Source organism: Diceros bicornis, chromosome 17 (assembly GCF_020826845.1).
Source record: "Diceros bicornis minor isolate mBicDic1 chromosome 17, mDicBic1.mat.cur, whole genome shotgun sequence".
Taxonomy (NCBI): Eukaryota; Metazoa; Chordata; class Mammalia; order Perissodactyla; family Rhinocerotidae; genus Diceros; species Diceros bicornis.
The window spans coordinates 46402092-46421142 of NC_080756.1; the positions used below are offsets into that span (position 1 = coordinate 46402092).

Sequence of the window (19051 nt, forward strand, 5' to 3'; positions counted from 1 at the left end):
GGCCGGCCCCTCTAGTACTATCATTCTTTACATTGTGATTTTGAGAACAACAGGACCAAGTTCACGTCTGTCATCTAACTTGCATTGGCCTCTACATTTAATAAAGCAAGCATAAAATTTCCATAAACACGAACAATTTCTGTGATTCATTGCACAGGGTCTTTGGCAGGTTAGTGGCTACCTAGTAGAGAGTTCTGGGGGCATGCTCCAGGAACGAGTTTTGCAGTGACCCTTGGTGAGGCGGTGGTGAAACGTGTTAAGAAAAGCCTTCCAATATCTTGCTTTTGTGTGTGTGTGTGTGCCACGTAAATGCATTTCTTGAGCCACACTACATACAAAGCACTTTGGGGATTAAAAGTTGAATAGACCAGGCCAGATCTTCCATAAGTTTACAATCTCTTGGGAGAAATTAAGAACACAAACGAGTTACAAAAGAAATACCAAAAGAAAGGGGAAAAGCAAGTCTTCTGTTCATGAGAGTTCAGAAGAGAGATTCCTTCTAACTGAGCAAGAGAGAAGCCAGGAAGGCTTCAAGTAGGAGGCAGCACTTCAGCGAGGCCTCGGAACATTGGGGTGGGAGCCAGGGGTGAAAGGAAGGAGAAAAAACAGTGAGCACAGGTGTGTATCAAGTGCTTAGCACCAAAAATGAGTACAAACAAGTGCTTTAGAGAAAAATGAGATTCCTCTGGCCTGTGGTTGGATACGGCTTTCTCTCAGAGGTGAGGCTTAGGGGAGGGGCTTCAGATGGATGGAAAGGAGAAAGCTGAGTAGAAAATAGAGGTGGGATATAGGAATGATCAGTGTATACAAAGGTCAGAAAAGAGACAGGTCTGGCAGAGTGAAGGAGTAATGCGGACTGGAGAGGAAAGTTGAAGTTACTCAGTTAAGCTAAAAAGTCAGCCTAAAGCGTGTGATCTCCACGAGAAATCACAGTTTTCTGAGTCAAGACAATTCTCCTAAGTTGGTGACTCTTAAAGCATGCTCCCTGTATCAACATCAGGATCACTGAAGTTAGAAATGTGAATTGTAGGGCCTGACCCCAAATCTAGGGAACCAGAAACCAAGAAATCTATGTTTAATAAGCCCTCCAGGCTTGTGATTTATGTGATTATGATCCTTAAGGGAATAACCAAGTTTTTAAAAAGATAACTTAGTTCTTCCTCCTCCTGCTGCTGCTTTACAGAGCAAATCTCTGGAGACAGAAATTATTTTCTTGAATTACGTACATTTGTGGGTTTAGTTAAGGATGAATGTACATTGTTTGCATTCCCTCACTCTCTCCCTGTGGTCCAAAGTTTTTGTGCAAGAAGTCCGTAAATTGGACCAATGATTTAAATTGATTCAAAGTCTGAGTTTATGGAACTTCTGGAGACCATTTCAAAAAGTTCACTGTCATTTCTCTTCCTTTGTTAGTCTGGGGTGTCTTCTGAAAATAAAATGGACCCTCAGTTGTGCATAAATTCACAGAGATTGTTAAGACAGACTACACTACAAAGTTGCATAGTATTTATCATCTTCTATGATAATTTTATTAAAGCAATACATACATCTCTCCTTTTCATGTATACAAAAAATACTGTGGCCTCATGTATCATTGTATTTTTATCTTTATGATACATTGTTCTAATATGCCTATCTGGTTATCCTGAAGTTCTCTATTTACTCTTACTTTAAAAAAAATTAATCAAGTGAAAGAAAATTTCTGTAGAGTTTGATTTGCTTGGGGAATCAGGATTCTTGGCCTGAGTTGTCTAATGATCTGACTCAAATTGACTTACACTGAATGAACCAGTTCTTGATTTGGTAAAATTTAACAAACATTTATCGAGGTAGATGCTTTCAGCGATATCAAGATGTACCAAACATTGGTGGCTGATAAAAAGCGGGGGGGAGGAGGGGGGTATTACAAGTATTTCAGGACTTCCTTTTCCTTCTTCAGTATTTTGTAGTCAATGACCATGTGTTACTGCTTTGTTTTGCTTTATGGCAGTTCACTTTTTTCTCCCCACTTATGCTTCATTCAAACAGTTTGACCACACTGTGCTCACGGCCTCAGAGGAGGAATGGGACTAGGCGTTAAGATAGAAACAAGTGAGTCTTCCCCACTTTGTTCTTCAAAATCTGAAGGAATTGAGAGAAAACCCAAAACCAAAGCATTTGAGAGAAACACTAAATAAGAGTAATAGATTTGAGGAGAGTGCAGCTTTCCCCCAGTCTTTCCACAGGCTGGGAAGCAGCAGCAGACAAGAAGTCATCAGAGGGGGCAGATGGGTGGTGCCCAGTGGTGGGAAGATGTTTTTGAGAGGCATTGTGAGTGATGGCCAGCCTCACAAGCACTACCAGCATCTGAAGACCACCCATCTTGACTGACTGGGCACCAGCCATCTCTAACATCAAGGGGCCAACATCATTCACATCTGGGGAGGCATTCTCTTGAACTGCGTCCAGTCTTTCTTGCAGTCATTTCACAGAAAGCTCTGCCCCAGGACTGTTCTTGGTCCTTGTCCATTCATTCACCAGTGAATCCTCCAGCTTTTGCGACATCCTGGGAAACAATCCTAAAACCAAGAGAAGGCGGGTGAAACTCTGGACACGTACAGGTTCAGAAAAAGCAGCAAAGTGAGGGTCACACCTCCCTTCTCCCATTTATATACGTGTACTTTTGAGGGGAGGGTAGCAAACGGATCAGCTCAAGATCCTCCTCAAAATAAGACACTATTGCAAATGAGCCAGGTTTCAGCTGAGAGAAAATGCAGTTAATGTATTGAAACTCATTCTTGTTCCAGGCCCTCTCAGCCCTGGAAATGGTCAAATCCTCTGACCCTCACCACAGGACATTCTGAAGGTCTTGTTGTTTGGGAGCAAGGAAAGGATTCCTTATCTAAAGTTACAGTGGTACTTAAATGACAGCCTTGGCTTTAGAGCTGAGCTCTTGGCCGAAGCTAACAAAAATGCAACTTCAAAGTAGCTCTGACGATGGAGGTCATCTGGCAACCTTGGTGTAAGTTATTGCATAGCAGGCAATCACTAAAAAGGACATACATAGAGTGCTTTCTTCCTCCCTCTTCATCAAACACTCATAGTCAATTTCTTTCCCTTTTAGGTTCTCATGCTTCACACTTTTTTTTTAACAGAGTATAGGGAAATATGTTTTCTTTTTAAAGGAGAAAATGGGATTTAAAATTTTAAATGAGAATATGTTTAAATGAGGAAAACAGTTATTCTCAGAAGGAAAATTCCAATAAATAACTAGAGTTGTTAATGCTTTTCTTATTGTCAACAAAGTTCCCATTAGGTATCATGGGAAATAGGGCAATCTTGAGAGCATACACTCATTTACAATGCATGGGATCCAAAGACGTTATGGGAGGCAAATGGGCTACTTGTCTACCTTTTCTTCCCCAATTCAAGCCCATCTCAGAAATCCTACTTCTACAAATGTTATGGTCTTTTCTTTGTGAAAGGTTAAAGCACCTCCATTTTTCAAACTCTAGTATCTCCTAATCATAAAATCTCAGTAGGAAACAAACGAGAATAAATCATCAGCTCTGGTCTTATTCACATAAACAGGAAAATTCTATTACTCCTCATTCATTATTCTTATTTTCTTCTGGAAAAATCATATCAAAAGTATTTATTGATGGCTTACCGAAGTATATAGAAATTGGTATATGAGTGAAAAAAATGCAGAGGTCATTTTATATGTTTCCTAGGCTTGAACAGTCATTTCTGCCAGATTATCTAACGATAACGTTTATATTTACCTGGACTTCGCACTGTAGTAACTAGAAATAGAATTACTAAGAGTGGAAATTAATTTAGGGTTATTTTAATTATGATTTAAGATGAAATATAACGTTTAAAAACATCCTCAAATGTAATGCTACCTTGATTTTTTGAACAATATATTCTTTTCGGTATCTGCCATTTCAAGCAGGTGGCTTGAAAGAAAGAAAGGCTACTTTCTTTGATTACTTATTTTTATTTGAATAAAACAAAACTTGAGGTGAATGGTTTGCCAGGTGACTACTCTTTGCACTTATGTTCCAATAGACCACATCTGGCATCAAAGGTCTTACAAAGTACTATAAAAATTCACAAGTTTTGAACTGATTTTCTGACAGAAATCAGCACTTCTGCTGCACTCCCACTAGTCATCAGCTTTTTTAGACACAGAAATCTTGGTTTCCATAGCCTTTATGGCTTTTTGGAGGATCTCTAAGATTGCTCCTGTAGTTTTGATAATTTGTTCCAACTGATCTGTGGCCGACTCGATGGTATTCTTGGCATTCTCAGTTTTTAACGCATCCTGCAACTTTTTCAAGGTGTCTACTGTAGTGGTTTTGCATGGACCTGAACTTTCGCTTTTCTCAGATGTGGTGGTTTCTGATTGCTCTTTTCTTTCACTTAATTGAAGAGTCATGAGGGGATATTCCATCAAGAGTGAAAGAGAAGATTCCAAACTCCCCAGGATGTTACCACTATTCAGCTCGGAGACAATGATTGGTGTAGGAACATTTTTGAACACTTCTTTAGCTGCCTGATGCAACTCCTTTACATTGGTACTCTTCTCAACCAGAGAGCACATAGCTGTTGCAATCTTGGAACATAAAGGTTCCTTTTGCATTTTGTCATGCTTTGCATCTACTGCAGATTGCATCTCCTTAAAAATTTTGAGCATTTGTTCAAAGACATCCTTAACACGAACATCTTCTTTCACAGCCATCGAGAGGATCTGGGTATTCATACTGCTGTTAAACAATTCAGTGAGTGTGTTTGTGAAGGAAGCAAGATCTTGTAGGTGAAAGAACAATGTTTTGGCAGCTTGAAACAGCCTTTCTTTATCCTTTTCTGACTCAGAAGACATTTCTCCAACAAAAATTTTTCAGCACTGCAAAATAAAGCAGTAATCCAAATGAAGACTAAAAGTATATTTATCAACCATAAAGAGACTAAAGGTATAATCTAAATGTTGGGATAATGCCTGTCAAGGGTTGGAAAGCTACACAAGCTTTAAAGCAGAAATGATCCTGTGCTTTAATAAAAATAATAGCAAAAATAATTAAAACAGAGTACAATGGGGGTGTTTCATTGAATTTAAACCATATATCAAATATTTTGTGCTAGAACCTGAATTGGATATGCTGATATATGGAGTGACACTATTCTCAGGTATCACCCTCAATCTAGTGGAGAATACTAGATAAAGCATTAAAAATTACATAGAGGGGCTCTGGTTCCAGTTAAGATAAAGCAAACACACTCTATCCAATCTTTCTTACTGATAACAACTAAAAATCCTGGACAGAAGATATAAAGTAACTATCAGATAACTCTGGAAGGTGGATAACAGTAGACCCAGAAGGTAGAGAGTGCAGCATTCCAAAGAAGATCAAGGCCATCTGATGCAAACTCCCAAAATGTCTGTCCTGTCTAAAAATGTTTCTGCACTTCATCCTCTTCTGCTACAGAGAGGAGTGTTAACGTCTCTAACCAATGTTCCTGGTCCTCTTTTGGTATCTCCTCTAGTATTCTGTTCCATCAATCATTTCCCCTTTCTCTTGTGCTGTGGACTGAATTGTGTCCTCCCAAAATTCGTATGTTGAAGCCCTAACCCCCAATATGACTGTATTTAGAGATAAGGCCTATAAGGAGGTAACTAACGTTAAATGAAATCATAAGGGCAGGGCCCTGATATGATAGGATTAGTGTCCTTGTAAGAGGAGACACCACAGAACTCCCTTGCTCACTCTCTCCACCATGTGAGGTCACAGCGAGAAGGTGACTGACTGCCTACAAACCAGGAAGAGAGCCCTTACCAAAAACTGAATGGGCTAGCACCTTGATCTTAGGTTTCTCAGCCTCCAGAACTGTGAGAAAATAAATTTCTGTTGTTTAAGTCACCCAGTCAATGGTATTTTCTTATGGTAGCCCAAGCTGACTAATACATCTTGCATCTTCCATCTCTCCCTCTTAATTTTTCATTCTCCTTTAACTACATACATACTCAGTTTCCTAGTCAGTTAAAAAAAAAAAAAAGATTTTGGGGCTGGCCCTGTGGCGTAGTGGTTAAGTTCGGCATGCTCTGTTTCGGCAGCCTGAGTTCTTGGGTTCGGATCCCATGTGTGGACCTACACCACTCATTAAGCCATGTTGTGGCGGTGACCCACATACAAAATAGAGGAAGACTGGCACAGATGTTAGCTCAGAGCAAATCTTCCTCAAGCAAAAAGAGGAAGATTGGCAACAGATATTAGCTCAGGGCCAATCTTCCTCAACAACAACAACAAAAAGTTTTACCTTGACTTCCCTTCAAGGAATGATTCCATCTCATTCCTTCCTTTAATTCTCAAATTTGCCAAAGAGAAATTATTTACATCACTGTAATTTATTCTGTCCTCTATTATTTTCCTATAGGGTGCCAGTAACTTCTAATTATGAAATCTATTTCCAGGCACTAACCACCTTGAGTTCTCTACATTATTTAAAATTGCTGAATACCCCTTCTTACTTCAAAATTTTCTCTTCCTGAGGCCTCCATGATGTTGTGCAACTCTGGCCTTTCTGCATCCTCTCTAAGCACTTATTTATTTCATAAGCTTCTCTTCCTCCTCATACAACCAACAGCTCTCCAGTCTCCTAGCTCTACAATGCTGGCCTTTGGCCCTCATTATATTCCACATTTTCTCCCTTTGAGATCCCATCTGTCTCCATAACCACAAATGCCATCTATATGAAGATAACTCCTAAATCTCCTACTGTAGCCTCAGCAGCTCTCCTGATCTCCAGATCTACATTTCCAACTACCTACTGGTCATCTCCACCTGGTGACTGCACCAGTATATTCCACACAATGTATCCAAAACTGCACTCATCTCCTCAAAAAACACTTCTCCCTCTTAACCTTTGCCTCATTGCTGAGGCTCAAAATCCATTTTCATTTTCTCTTCCCCATATCAAATCAGTCCCTGAGACTTGTTCATTCTCCCTGAACTTATTTCAATCCTTCCTCTCCCTTCCATTCCCATAACTACTACCCCAGTTACCTCTCAGCCACATAATTTTAATAGTCTCACATTTGATCTCAATACTTTTGGTCTAGAGGTCACAAACTGGCAATCCACAGGCAAAATCCAACCAGCAGTTGTGTTTTGTTTGACCCATCACAATATACTTTCAAAATTTGTATCAGTTGCCAAATTAAAAACTGAAGAATAGAAATGTGCATTTCTATTGATTATTGAAAAAAATGAGATTAACTGGCAGAGCTAAGCCCTTGTTCTGAAGTGTAAAAATTACCTAGAGTTGAGGTTGTCCCTTTAAACTGAACACTCACTCTCTACACCCTATTAACTTAGTGTAAGACAATAGGGTATAGAGGGTGAGTGTTCATATCTTGTCCAGCTCCCTTAGGCTTGGAGTTGGTAATCCATGCTTTACTGTCCATATCCATTAATCCAATTTATATAAAGTGACTTTCCTGAAATCCAAACCTACTAAGATTAGCCTATAACAAAAAACCTTCAATGGTTCAGTATTGCCTAGAGAATAAAATACAGTTTCCTAGCATGGCATTTAACGCCATCTACAACCTGCTCTCCATTTCCCACTCCCCGCCTTCCCTTCACTGCTCTCACATATACCCTTTACCACCAGCATAGTCAATTAATTTTAATTTCATTCCCTGAAAATGCTCAACAATTTTTTGCTCAGCTCCTTTGTTCATCATATTCCTCCACCTGCATTATCTCCTCCATACCCCCCACACACATATACTGAAATCTTACTTTTCCATCCATACCCACTTCAGATAGACTGGCCACACATACTTTTTCCTTTTTCTGCCCTGCCCCTACATGCCTGGTCCCTAAGATATGACAAGTTTCAAAATGACCCACTGGGACAAAAGTAAAATAATACCCCACTAGTCCTTCTGTAGGAACACAGGGTAGCATCTTTAGACTTTACAAGTCTCCTAGCTGGTGTCTTGGTTCTGTATCTTCTACCCACCCAATAACAACAGGAATTGTTGTTCATATAAAAAGAATAGCTATCACTTAGTAAGTTTTTGCCACATATTAGGCACTACGCCAAGTGCTTTACATGTATTATCTCATTTAATCCTTATGACAACCCATAAATTACAAACTAATACTCACATTACACCAATGAAAAAATTTAGAGAGTTAAGTGACTTTCCCAGGGTTACATGGCTAGTAAGTGGTAGTCTGGGTACACAAAATCAGGACTATCTGATTCTTTCCACTAAGTTATACTGGAGTTGAGTGATTTTCTTGCTTCTAAGGTGTCTTTGCTATAGAGGAATCCATGGGGATTAGGACAGAATCTAGAGGAAGAAACATGAAAAAATTCTGATCTAAGTTTTAAGGTAAAGGGGTCAATTTGGTCTTTAAGGTTTGTATATTGCCAAGACAATTCACCAAGATAACAAGAGAGATAGTGACAAAGAGCAGAATGCCTAGCCAAGAAAGAAGAGTACACACACAAAACACATTTGGACGGAAATTTCTGGGTTTATATCTCTTGAGAACCTAAACAAAGCAATCAGCAACAGATGGAGGTACAAACGCAACAGAAGCTAAAGGAGAGTTATTATCTGGAATAGTGACAAGATGGAATCCCAAAATCTGAGAGCTGTAATCAAAGAGCCAGCTTCTCTACTGAATTGAATTAGCTCAGTTGTGCAGCACTTTCAACAATAAAAAGTCCATTAAAGAACAGAAAATTGAATGTTTTACCACTTTATTAGTCTTTCAAATTATATTACTTAATATATACTAGTTCTATATTAATATAGGAAACAGAAGAATTCTGAGAACTAAGCCATGCAGAAACAGTCTCTAAACCAGACAGGCAGAGGGGCCCAGTAGAGACTAGCAAAGCCCTGTAAGTCATCACATTCCAATAGAAACATCCAGAGGAAACCAGATGAGAAAGCACTTCAGCAATACTCCTAAACAGCTGCTGGGACTACTAAACTCAGAAACACAGCAAGGTAAGCAGTGTGGATATTTCTATTAGTATTGATATAATATTCTGTTTCTCCATATTAAACGCTATTTGAAATAACATGTCAGTCTTGAATCCTAGCCATAAATATAATAAAAGTAACAAAATAACTTTGTTTTAAGAGGATCTTATGGCATGTTCCTTGTGATTGTTTATTTCTCTGAAGACACTAGAGAAAGAAGAAAATTAACAGCTTATATAACTGATTAAGTCAGAGGGGAAGCTAAAGTAGTAAAGACATCAATTTTAGAAAGGATTAAGGATGAAAGGACACCTGTGTAAACATGTGTTGTTTACCGGGATTGTAACGTTTCCTTTTGTGTCTTTAACATTAACATAAGCACTCAGTATCCGTGAAAGAATGAATGTGAAATCTAACAATAGTCAATGGAGAGTGCTTATGCGCCTTCATAAGTTATATTACATTTAAATATCATTGGGCACTTGCTGTGTGTCTCCAAATAGACTGTTATCTTCTTGAAGGCAAGGGATATTGTCTACTTTTTTAAATGCCTCAAGGCATATAGAAGTTTCTCAAGTGAGCATTTGATAAATGCTGATGAATGACCTTGATATTCTGCTTTCTGGTCAGAAAGATTCTTTAGAAGAATTTACTTCAAAGAGTGTCATCACATCATGATCAACTTCTTGTTTTGTTTTGTTTTGTTTTTTAATTAAAAGGAATGGTTTTGATTTAATTTAAAGAAGGAGACTCAGAACTAGTCAGTACCTCTTATTTTCTCCTGAAAAGCTTCTGATTTTACCTATACCCTATTCCCACGCTCCCAAATAAGTGAATCTTGCCTGATAGCTGGACCCAGCACGGAAAGGGAGGAGAAGTGACAGCAGGGAGAAACAGAAAACCTCAGAGAGCACTGATGACTAAACATCAGAGGCTTAGACAGGTTCCTCGGTTTTTTCTTTCTTCCCTTTTTTAATTGTTATTATAGGAAAAGTTCAAACATACACAGAAGTGAAGACAATAATAAACTCCCACATACCCATAACCCAGCTTCAAAAATTATCAAAACAAAGTCAATCATAGTTCCTCTATAACCTACTCCACTCTCCCTTCCAGATTTTGGAAGCAAATCTCAGAGACTGTTATTTCATCCTTAATGTTTTCAGTATGTATTTCAGAAGGCAAGAACTCTTCTTGTTGAAGTTTAATTTTATGCCCCCCAAATTAACATTTAACAGAACCATCTTTGACTTTGACACACACCCAGTGTCCTGGTGTAAAAAATTATTTTTGGTGACAGTGTAAAAGTTTTTGGGATGCAATTCGCAATACATATCAAAAGTAATAAAAGTTTAATTCCTATTGATTATATAATTCTCCTGGAAATTTATCCTGAGGAAATAATACAGATAATCCAAGAGGGGAAAAAAAGGTATGTGTATTAAAATGCTCATCAGAATATTATGATAGTGAAACAATTGGAAATTTATTAAATTATGGTAAGGATATCTTAAGGAATATTTTATATAACCAATAAAATGATTACAAAAATAGAAATATGAGAAAATGTTTAAGTAAATTAATATAATATGAAAATGTTATTTACACCATTACAACTTTGTAAAAATACTTATGCATTTAAGCAAACTTTAAAAAGGAATAACAAAACAAGATGGTAGGTTTATGGGTGTTTTTCCTCCTCTATTTTAATGTGTTTATACATTAGTGCTATTGACTTTATATTTTAAAATACTTTGTTTTACCAAATCTTTTACTTTTAATTTCTTCATGTTATAATTCTACCATTTATCAAAGCACATAATCACATCACTTTCTTCATGAAACTTCCTCTAATCACCTCAATATTAATTTCTCTCTTTAAATTCCTATGCCACCTGAGAGTCAATTCACTACTGTTATTCACGAAAGTATCCCGAGAATTTTTTATTTGAGTATGTAATAATCAATACACTTTCATTTTGTAAGGTGGTCCGTTCCTGAAAAACTAAAACGACTATATAGTATTACTAAATAAACCTTAACTTTTAGATACTATCAGCAACATATTTCTACCATTTCTTATATGCGCTTTAACCTTGAATGTTTGCTTCTCAATTCAACAAACTGGTGAGGTCAGGTTCAATAAGAATCCATCTGAAGCCAGTCTTTGTTTCCACTCCCATTTCCTAAGCCATGCTGATCACTGGCACCAACACTTCCAGATTTGTTTACTTCCTTTTTTATGAAATAACAAGTCAAAATATGTGTGATTTCCAAACTTCATTTTAGCAAGAGAACTCGCTCATCAAACAAAATTTTACCCACCCACAGCCCAAATATAGCAACACAAGAGAGCACAGCTGCCTGAGCCAAGGCTGGGCTGAAACAGGCGTGCCAGAGACCAAGAGCTCCTCCTGCTGGCTACCAACGCCCCATCAGGCTGCCCAGGTTCTACAGAACCTATTTCATGAACCATTACAATAAAATATTCAACTAACAGCCCAAACTCTGCTATACAGAAGTGGATAGTAACTGCTCAAAGTGATTTTTTCACTGACAGAGAGCACTATCACGTGATAACAAATATTGTAAAAGCTCACATTTACCATACAAAAGGTGCAGGTAATCAGAGCTGGGTTAAGTACACTACTTAGCTACTTGTCGATACCAATCTTTAAAAGTCATTTTTCAAATGACTTTAAAATGATTTTTAAAAGATTGAATTTTAAAGTCAATATTTAAAAGGTCATCCTTGAAAATTTAATAAGATAGGGAAAAGTATAAGGCCCAGAACTCCTCTCAGGTACGTACTATATATGGTTTACACATCACTGGAGGCATGCCTAAGTAACAACTTGATCTTTAAGAAATGTGACTCCAATTAATTGCAAGGCTTTTGTCTCACTGAGCGAAGTAAGCAATGTGAGAGTCAGAATTAAATTGTCATGGGCAATAGTGGAAACTCTGCAGGGTGCCAACTACGGTTTTCCATGTGGTGTATACTCTCCTCTAAATATCAAGCACATATTTGAAAGTGTATACATTGCTAACCTTGCCTAGATGATCAAATGTCTCCATATGGCTCCCGTGTCAATATACATAAAGTGTGGGCTCTTTAAAATTTGAATTTGCACAAATCAAGCACTACCTCTAATTTTGTACGACATATTACTTTCAACTTGACATTGTAGTTTTAAATGTCTTAACTTCCTAACTAGATTAGAAATTCCAGGAAAGCAAGGATTATGTCTTTTTTCATTTTTGGTATGCTCTACAGAGCATAGCATACTACCTCATACATAGTAAAGCACTACTCCATTAGGTAAATTGCTACTGAATTATTAAACTGCTTCCTTCACCAGGCTCTTCAAATTTCACCTGTCCAAAACATAATTCATTGGTTTCACCTTCAAACCCCACCTCTCCTCCACCTAATTCTCTAGCATTTATCTCACTGTTGGGATGGAAATAATCTTGAACTGTACTCAGTACTGGAGCAGGTACGGTGGCAGGCCTGCTGAAGATCTATTTGCATAAGGAACCCTCCCAAGGCCCTTCCTCAAAGAAAAAGGAACTAGGAAGGTAAGCCTGACTCAAAAAAATTAAAGTCCTTTTTCATTAGATGCAAAAAATAATTCTCAGCAAATCATAACATCTCTTACTCAAACTTGTTATTGGCACAAAATTATGGATATCTGGATCCTAGGAAGAAGGGTATAAAATTGCACGTGCAAGGCACATATATGTAAAGGAGAGAAAATATTATTTTTGTAGTTGAAAAAGTTGTCTTTGATTTCCAGTAAGAGTGAGCTTTTCTCATCAATTAATTAGCTACTATTTTTTTTTTTTACTCTCTGTTCATAGCTGTTTGCTCATTTAGCTATTAGATTATTACTGTTTTCCTTATTAACAAGTCTTTATAGAAATTAATACTTTTTCATTTTTCTTGCATTTTCCCCAGTTTGCTTTCAGTTCTTTAGACATGATCATCTTTGTTAGCCAAATTTTTGTGATTTTTTTCCATTGGTTTTAAGCTTATAAAGTCCTCCTCCACACAGACATTTGAAAATTATCCACATTCTTCTAGCTAGTTTGTCATTTGATTTTTTTACATATATTACACTAACATTTTTTGTGTGTGTGTGTGTGTGAGGAGATCAGCCCTGTGCTAACATCTGCCAATCCTCCTCTTTTTGCTGAGGAAGACTGGCCCTGGGCTAACATCCATGCCCACCTTCCTCCACTTTATATGGGACGCTGCCACAGCATGGCTTGCCAAGCAGTGCCTCGGTGCACGCCCAGGATCCAATCAGGAGAACCCTGGGGCAGCTGAAGCGGAGCCCGCGCACTTAATCACTTGCGCCACCGGGCCTGCCCCCTACACTAACATTTTTAATTAATCTACTCTTGCACTTGTACAATACTGGTTAATATTGTGTTTTTACGGTGTGTTAATATTTGGGGAGAAAAAAGTCCCATCATTGCTTTTCCAGAAAAAAAAAAGTAGCCTCACCTATTCAGCCTTTCAGATACATTTTAGGATTAATTTGTAAAGTTGTGTTAAAACAATAAATTAACTGGGAAGGAAATGACCACTTCGAAGCATTCAACCTCCTGTCCAGGAGGAAGGTCCATCTCTCCATTTGTTTATCTGGAGGTAATAGAACCACATACCTTTTCTGGAAGCTATGCCTTCAGATAATGGCATATGATAGCTGTTAGAGACATTTTCCACTTTTTCAGGGTAAGAAAGACTCCTCTCACCTAAATATCTGAATAGGGGTGTAGCTGGTGATCTTCTGAATTCAAAGTCAGAAACTGGAATTTTCACTTCATGAAAAGATTCGAAAACTAGGAGCCAAAATAAAAGAAAAAAGTTTAATGGAAAATTCCTAGAAGAAGAAAGAAAAACCAAAGTCCAGATTTGTGGTTATCCAATTGTGGTTTGCAACTGAATGGTGAGTTTAGGGACTATTTAGTAGATCCTAAACAAACAATTTCTTTAAATGGAATTGAGATATTTTCTAAGTACTGTTTTGTGGAAATTTGTGTCTGTCATGCTCATATGCGTGTGTGTGTGTGTATGCAGGATCTGAATCAAGGATAAAAATGAATGTCTGACCATGATAAAGTTTATTCTACCAGAAGTACCAACACATTTTTCTAAATTTAACAACATAAAGGATTATGTTCCTAATCCATTTTTTTAAAAATTTCCCCTTTCTATTTCCAAATTATATCCCTATGACTTGGAGGATAAGTTATTTTCATGTTTACTTTCTTAAGAGAAAAACATCTTCATTCCTTCATCCCATGCTTCTGAGATTCCCCATATCTAGGCTAAGAACACGGTCCTAGAATAGACAGAGCCCAAATTAATCAGGATGTTGTCTGCTCAAAGAGAGAATGTGCCAGATCCCACAGAGATAAAGAGGACTCCATTTTCTCTTTATTTTCTTCCAAGAGTTTAAACGAAAAATAGAAGTGCCAGGCACGTAGTAAGTCTACTCCAAGTACGCACATTGAATAACATTGTTCTTACTTGGCTCAAACTTTCAGCCAAATAAACTCAGAAGAGCATGCTTGTTCCTTTTTTCTCTGCATGGTACTCTGAGGCAGAAGTACAAATACAACAAGGCTCCTACCAGGCTTATTTTATTCATTCTTTGCTGTACTCTTGCTTATTCCTTAATGCTTTTGTGAAATGGCATTGTCTTCTTTCTCAGGCTAACTCTAACTTATCTCAATAATGGCCAAGTGCAATATAGACCATTCTAAAGAATTTAATTCATAAACTGCAAATGGAGAGTCAGAGAGACAGTGATAACTGCACTGTCCCCTGCACCATGCCCACTTTCTCCCCAAGTGAGATTTTAATCTAAAGAATCTTGAATATATACTCTTATCACGAGGACTTTTTGTAGATTCTAATGTTACAGGTGTGTTGCTTTGGATGTGCCTTAGGTTCAGAGAATAATTTGCCTGTAAAGATAGATAAAGTGATTTGAATATTGTAAATTAAGATAACAGAGTATATAAACAAAGTTAGATATGAATAGCCCTGTAACCCAGAGATCTTAATATTCTTTTGGCCCTTCTAATTTAACTCCAAATATTAGAGAAATCAATCTGGTGGGGCTATTCAATGTGGTAACTAAGGGTTGAGGAACTTAAGGTGCACTGGTTATCAAGAGCTAACCATTTCAAAGTGAGGTCTGTTTCAAATACGTTATTAAATATTATTTGGAAATAACCATGTTTATTAACAGATGCTTGATAAACACAAATATTTCCTATCTAGGATTACCACCACCACAAAACCTAATGCCTTAATTAATGCATCAATAGGTTGTATTCTGTTACCCACATTTCCATACACTGACTCCAAGTTTCAGAAAAACAACTGTTTTGAAGAACCTGTTGAGTTTTCTGAGGAATTCCTTAGATAGCATATTGCTACTTTGCTATTCACAAAGTAAAAGATTTCCTGGTCAAATCTATGCAGACAGCAGATATTTTTCAAGATTTTTAGCAGAGATTTACTATTTTCTTTTTCAGAGATCCTATTTCAAATATGGCTCAGAGTGATTTCCTCTACCCAGATAACCCAAGGAGGCGGCAAGAAGTAAACCGTCTGCACCAGCAGCTCCTTGACTGCTTATCTGACAGCTTCCATGCCACCAACAAGCTGACTGGGGTTTTAAACACACACTTGGCGTGCAGCCTGGCCGCCATTGAGATGAAAAGAGATGGGACCATCAAAGAAAACTGCGATATCATCATTCAAGCCATGATGAAAATCCAAAAGGAACTGCAAAAGGTTGATGAAGCACTAAAAGATAAACTAGAGCCAACTCTCTACAGAAAACTTCAGGATATTAAGGAAAGGGAAACAGAGAAAATTGCAATAGTACAAAAGGTTATTTCAGTCATCCTGGGAGAAGCGACTTCTGCAGCCAGTGCAGTGGCTGTCAAACTTGTGGGCTCAAATGTCACAACTGGCATAATTAACAAGTTGGTCACGGTATTAGCTCAAATTGGTGCTTCTCTCCTTGGCAGTATAGGAGTTGCTGTTCTTGGCCTTGGCATAGACATGATCATCCGTGCCATCCTGGGAGCAGTGGAGAAAACGCAGCTTCAAGCGGCCATCAAAAGTTATGAGAAGCATCTGGTGGAATTCAAGTCAGCCTCAGAAAGATATCATCAAGCCATTACTGAGGTCACCAACACAGTGAAACATCAAATGAAATAAACAGCCACTTTATTTGCCACTGGAATACTTTTCTCCTTCTTTCTCAATAATAGTTTTGCTTCTTTGAGTAGGTTCATTTTCCATAAGCTTCCAACATAGGCATAAATACAGTAAACAACTTGGAAAGAGGAATTAGAGATGCTAAAACTAGATGACTCTAGAGTTTTCCAGTAACAATGAATGCCTGGATAGGTTGGTGCTAGACCCTGAGGTAAAAGATTATATTCCAGGATGTCTTCTCACTCTGTTCTACCAGATCAATATAACTGTGAATGCTACTGGAGAGCAGTAGGTGTAGGGGTTAACTTCTCCTTTTCTAACTCCCAGTCAAAATCCTTAAAATTTACATTGAATGCAGAGACTTTCATTTCTCCCACCACCTTTGGACATCATGTACGTGTAAAGGGACATACTTAGTAACTTCTGCCTGGACACAAACTCTGGGTCTTCGAATGGGATAGAAATACTACCATAATTTTGACCATCAGTTTAAGTCAAATTTTCTGTAAACTGGAAGAGACTGAAATATGGTTTGTAACAATTTACTTCAATGATGAAAGGAGGCAATGGTTCTGTAAACCACTAATTACACACTATAATCTGGACAGATTTTTAAAAGATAAAAGTTGAAACTAAAAAAATAACGGTTCTGTCTCTATAATTGCAATCAACCCTGACCAACTGTGGTGTGATGATTAAATATCCCTTAAGTGAAAGTTTGAACATTCTGGAACATTTAACAACCAAACAGGGAGGGGCGGGCCAGGTGGTGTAGTGGTTAAGTTTGCGTGCTCCGCTTTGGGAGCCTGGGGTTCACAGGTTGAGATCCTGGGCACAGACCTACATACCGCTCATCAAGCCATGCTGTGGCAGCATCCCACATGCAAAATAGAGGAAGACTGACGGAGGTTAGCTCAGTGACAGTTTTCTTTAAGCAAAAAGAGAAAGATGGGCACCGATATTAGCTCAGTGACAATCTCCCTCAACCAAAAAAATAAAAATAAACAAACAAACAAATCCCAGCTATATATGCACAAAATGCACTCAGGATGCAGGAGAGGAAGTAGTTACTCTTTTAAGAATTTGTCATTTGGGGCCGGCCCGGTGGCGCAAGCGGTTAAGTGCGCGCGCTCCGCTGCGGCGGCCCGGGGTTCGCTGGTTCGGATCCCGGGCGCGCACCGACGCACTGCTTGGTAAGCCATGCTGTGGCGGCGTCCCATATAAAGTGGAGGAGGATGGGCACAGATGTTAGCCCAGGGCCGTCTTCCTCAGCAAAAAAGGAGGAGGATTGGCGGATGTTAGCTCAGGGCTGATCTCCTCACAAAAAAAAAAAAAAAAAAAAAAAGAATTTGTCATTTAAAGGAAAGTTATAATTTATCACCTTATGAGTTTTCAGGAAGAAGATATTTCATTTTTAACACTAGCAGGAAGGAAGTTGCCCTTGCTATACAAAGCTTTAAGTGGCCTATTTCACTAATTACCTAATTTCAGAAAAATCCAGAGGCTATGGAGCCCTAATGGTTCAGTTGAATTTCTGAAGATGCAAATGTCTGTTCTCTAAATCCTTCACCAACTAATAACTCCCCCAAGACTCTTAGGTTCCACTTACAAAATTATTAATAAGATGTTGATGCAAGAATGTGTTTGTTATAACTAATTTTTGCATCCAAGTTCAAGAAATGTCTTGAAATTTAAAAACCTCAGCCTATCTCAAAAATTAAAAAGCTAGATGAAATATTTTAATTTTTCAAATGTACTCATTTTCTTTCTCTTCTGTCATTGCTTTTTTAAATTAGATGCAAAACATCACAATATAATTCACCTTCAAAATTAAATCTTATTTTCTTTTTTGTTTATCATCTGATTTATAAGCTTTAAACTACAAGACCCTGTTATTGCTCTTTCTGGAACTCAAAATGCAGTCTAAAACCAAATCAAGAATTTTCTAAGACAAGGCTTAGTTCAGGCAAAGGACCAATATCATATGTACATTTGCATATTCTGCTAAAAGTTAATATGTATCTCAACAATATTTTGGAATTTTTATATTGATAAGAATCGGTCTGTATTTAACATATTTTCCTATAAGGGATATTCAGATAAGAGCAAAAATAAACAAGCACGTCCTTTAAGAACAGAATTGTTAAATGTTTAAACTTACCTTTAAGGGGAAAAGATAGGAGTCTTAGAGACTAAGAACGGATAGAAGACAGGGAGAGAACGAAGACTCGAGCTAAGGGATAATTCTCTATGTTTAGTGACATCATAAAGGCCTTTGGGCTGGGGAAAAGACCAGAAGGGAAAAGAGCCAATGTAAATCAACTTCCCCATTGTAAATTTAAACCCTACTGCACATGTATCCCCACACTTCATCTTCAAAAGACTAATCTTCTAGATTAGCAATCTGGGACTCTTAATACGGACACTGATTTGCTCGGGCGTACAAATGTTCTGCGTGTCTATAAACAACTACATACTGCGCTTCCAGACAGACCTGACGCTAGCAAAGCGCATCAAACACAGTAGCAAGTGTTAGTTGGGGATTCGTTTTCGAACAGACGCTCCCCAAAGATCTCACTCGCTTACGTCATGAAAAAAAGAAAATTCAAAAACTAACACAATTCCAGGACACAGAAACAGGGCAAAACACCTCCCTATCTTCATTCAGCCGGTATCGGGCGGCGCAATAACTCGAACTCCCGGACATGAGGTCAGAATGCCTCCGGGCCGAGAGGCGGGGCAGTCGTCTCACCAGCCAATCATATATCAGAGCCGCTGCCTTTTTCTTATTTCTATTGACCTAGATA

At 38.1% G+C, this 19051-nt stretch overlaps 2 protein-coding genes across 4 annotated transcripts; one reads left to right on the forward strand and one right to left on the reverse strand.

The window, feature by feature from the left end:
- Nucleotides 1-3828: 3828 nt before the first annotated feature.
- Nucleotides 3829-19007, reverse strand: C17H12orf60 (chromosome 17 C12orf60 homolog). Of its 3 annotated transcripts, XM_058558711.1 has the most exons (4): nt 18862-19007; nt 18406-18524; nt 13757-13843; nt 3829-4891 (listed from the first exon to the last, which is right to left on the reverse strand). In XM_058558711.1, the coding sequence occupies exon 4, from the start codon at nt 4865-4867 to the stop codon at nt 4151-4153; it is 717 nt and encodes a 238-aa protein (XP_058414694.1). In that variant the 5' UTR covers nt 4868-4891; nt 13757-13843; nt 18406-18524; nt 18862-19007; the 3' UTR covers nt 3829-4150. The 3 variants fall into 3 exon arrangements, with proteins under 3 accessions (XP_058414694.1, XP_058414692.1, XP_058414693.1); XM_058558709.1 differs by having other exon boundaries at nt 18406-19007; XM_058558710.1 differs by lacking the exon at nt 13757-13843 and having other exon boundaries at nt 18406-19007.
- Nucleotides 15567-16244, forward strand: SMCO3 (single-pass membrane protein with coiled-coil domains 3). The gene has a single exon (XM_058558712.1). It carries the CDS (start codon nt 15567-15569, stop codon nt 16242-16244), a length of 678 nt encoding a protein of 225 aa, XP_058414695.1.
- Nucleotides 19008-19051: the final 44 nt, after the last annotated feature.

Excerpts from the sequence above, each read along its gene's own strand:
- C17H12orf60 (XM_058558711.1), bottom strand. The coding sequence starts at position 4,867 with ATGTCTTCTGAGTCAGAAAAGGATAAAGAAAGGCTGTTTCAAGCTGCC.
- SMCO3 (XM_058558712.1), top strand. The coding sequence starts at position 15,567 with ATGGCTCAGAGTGATTTCCTCTACCCAGATAACCCAAGGAGGCGGCAA.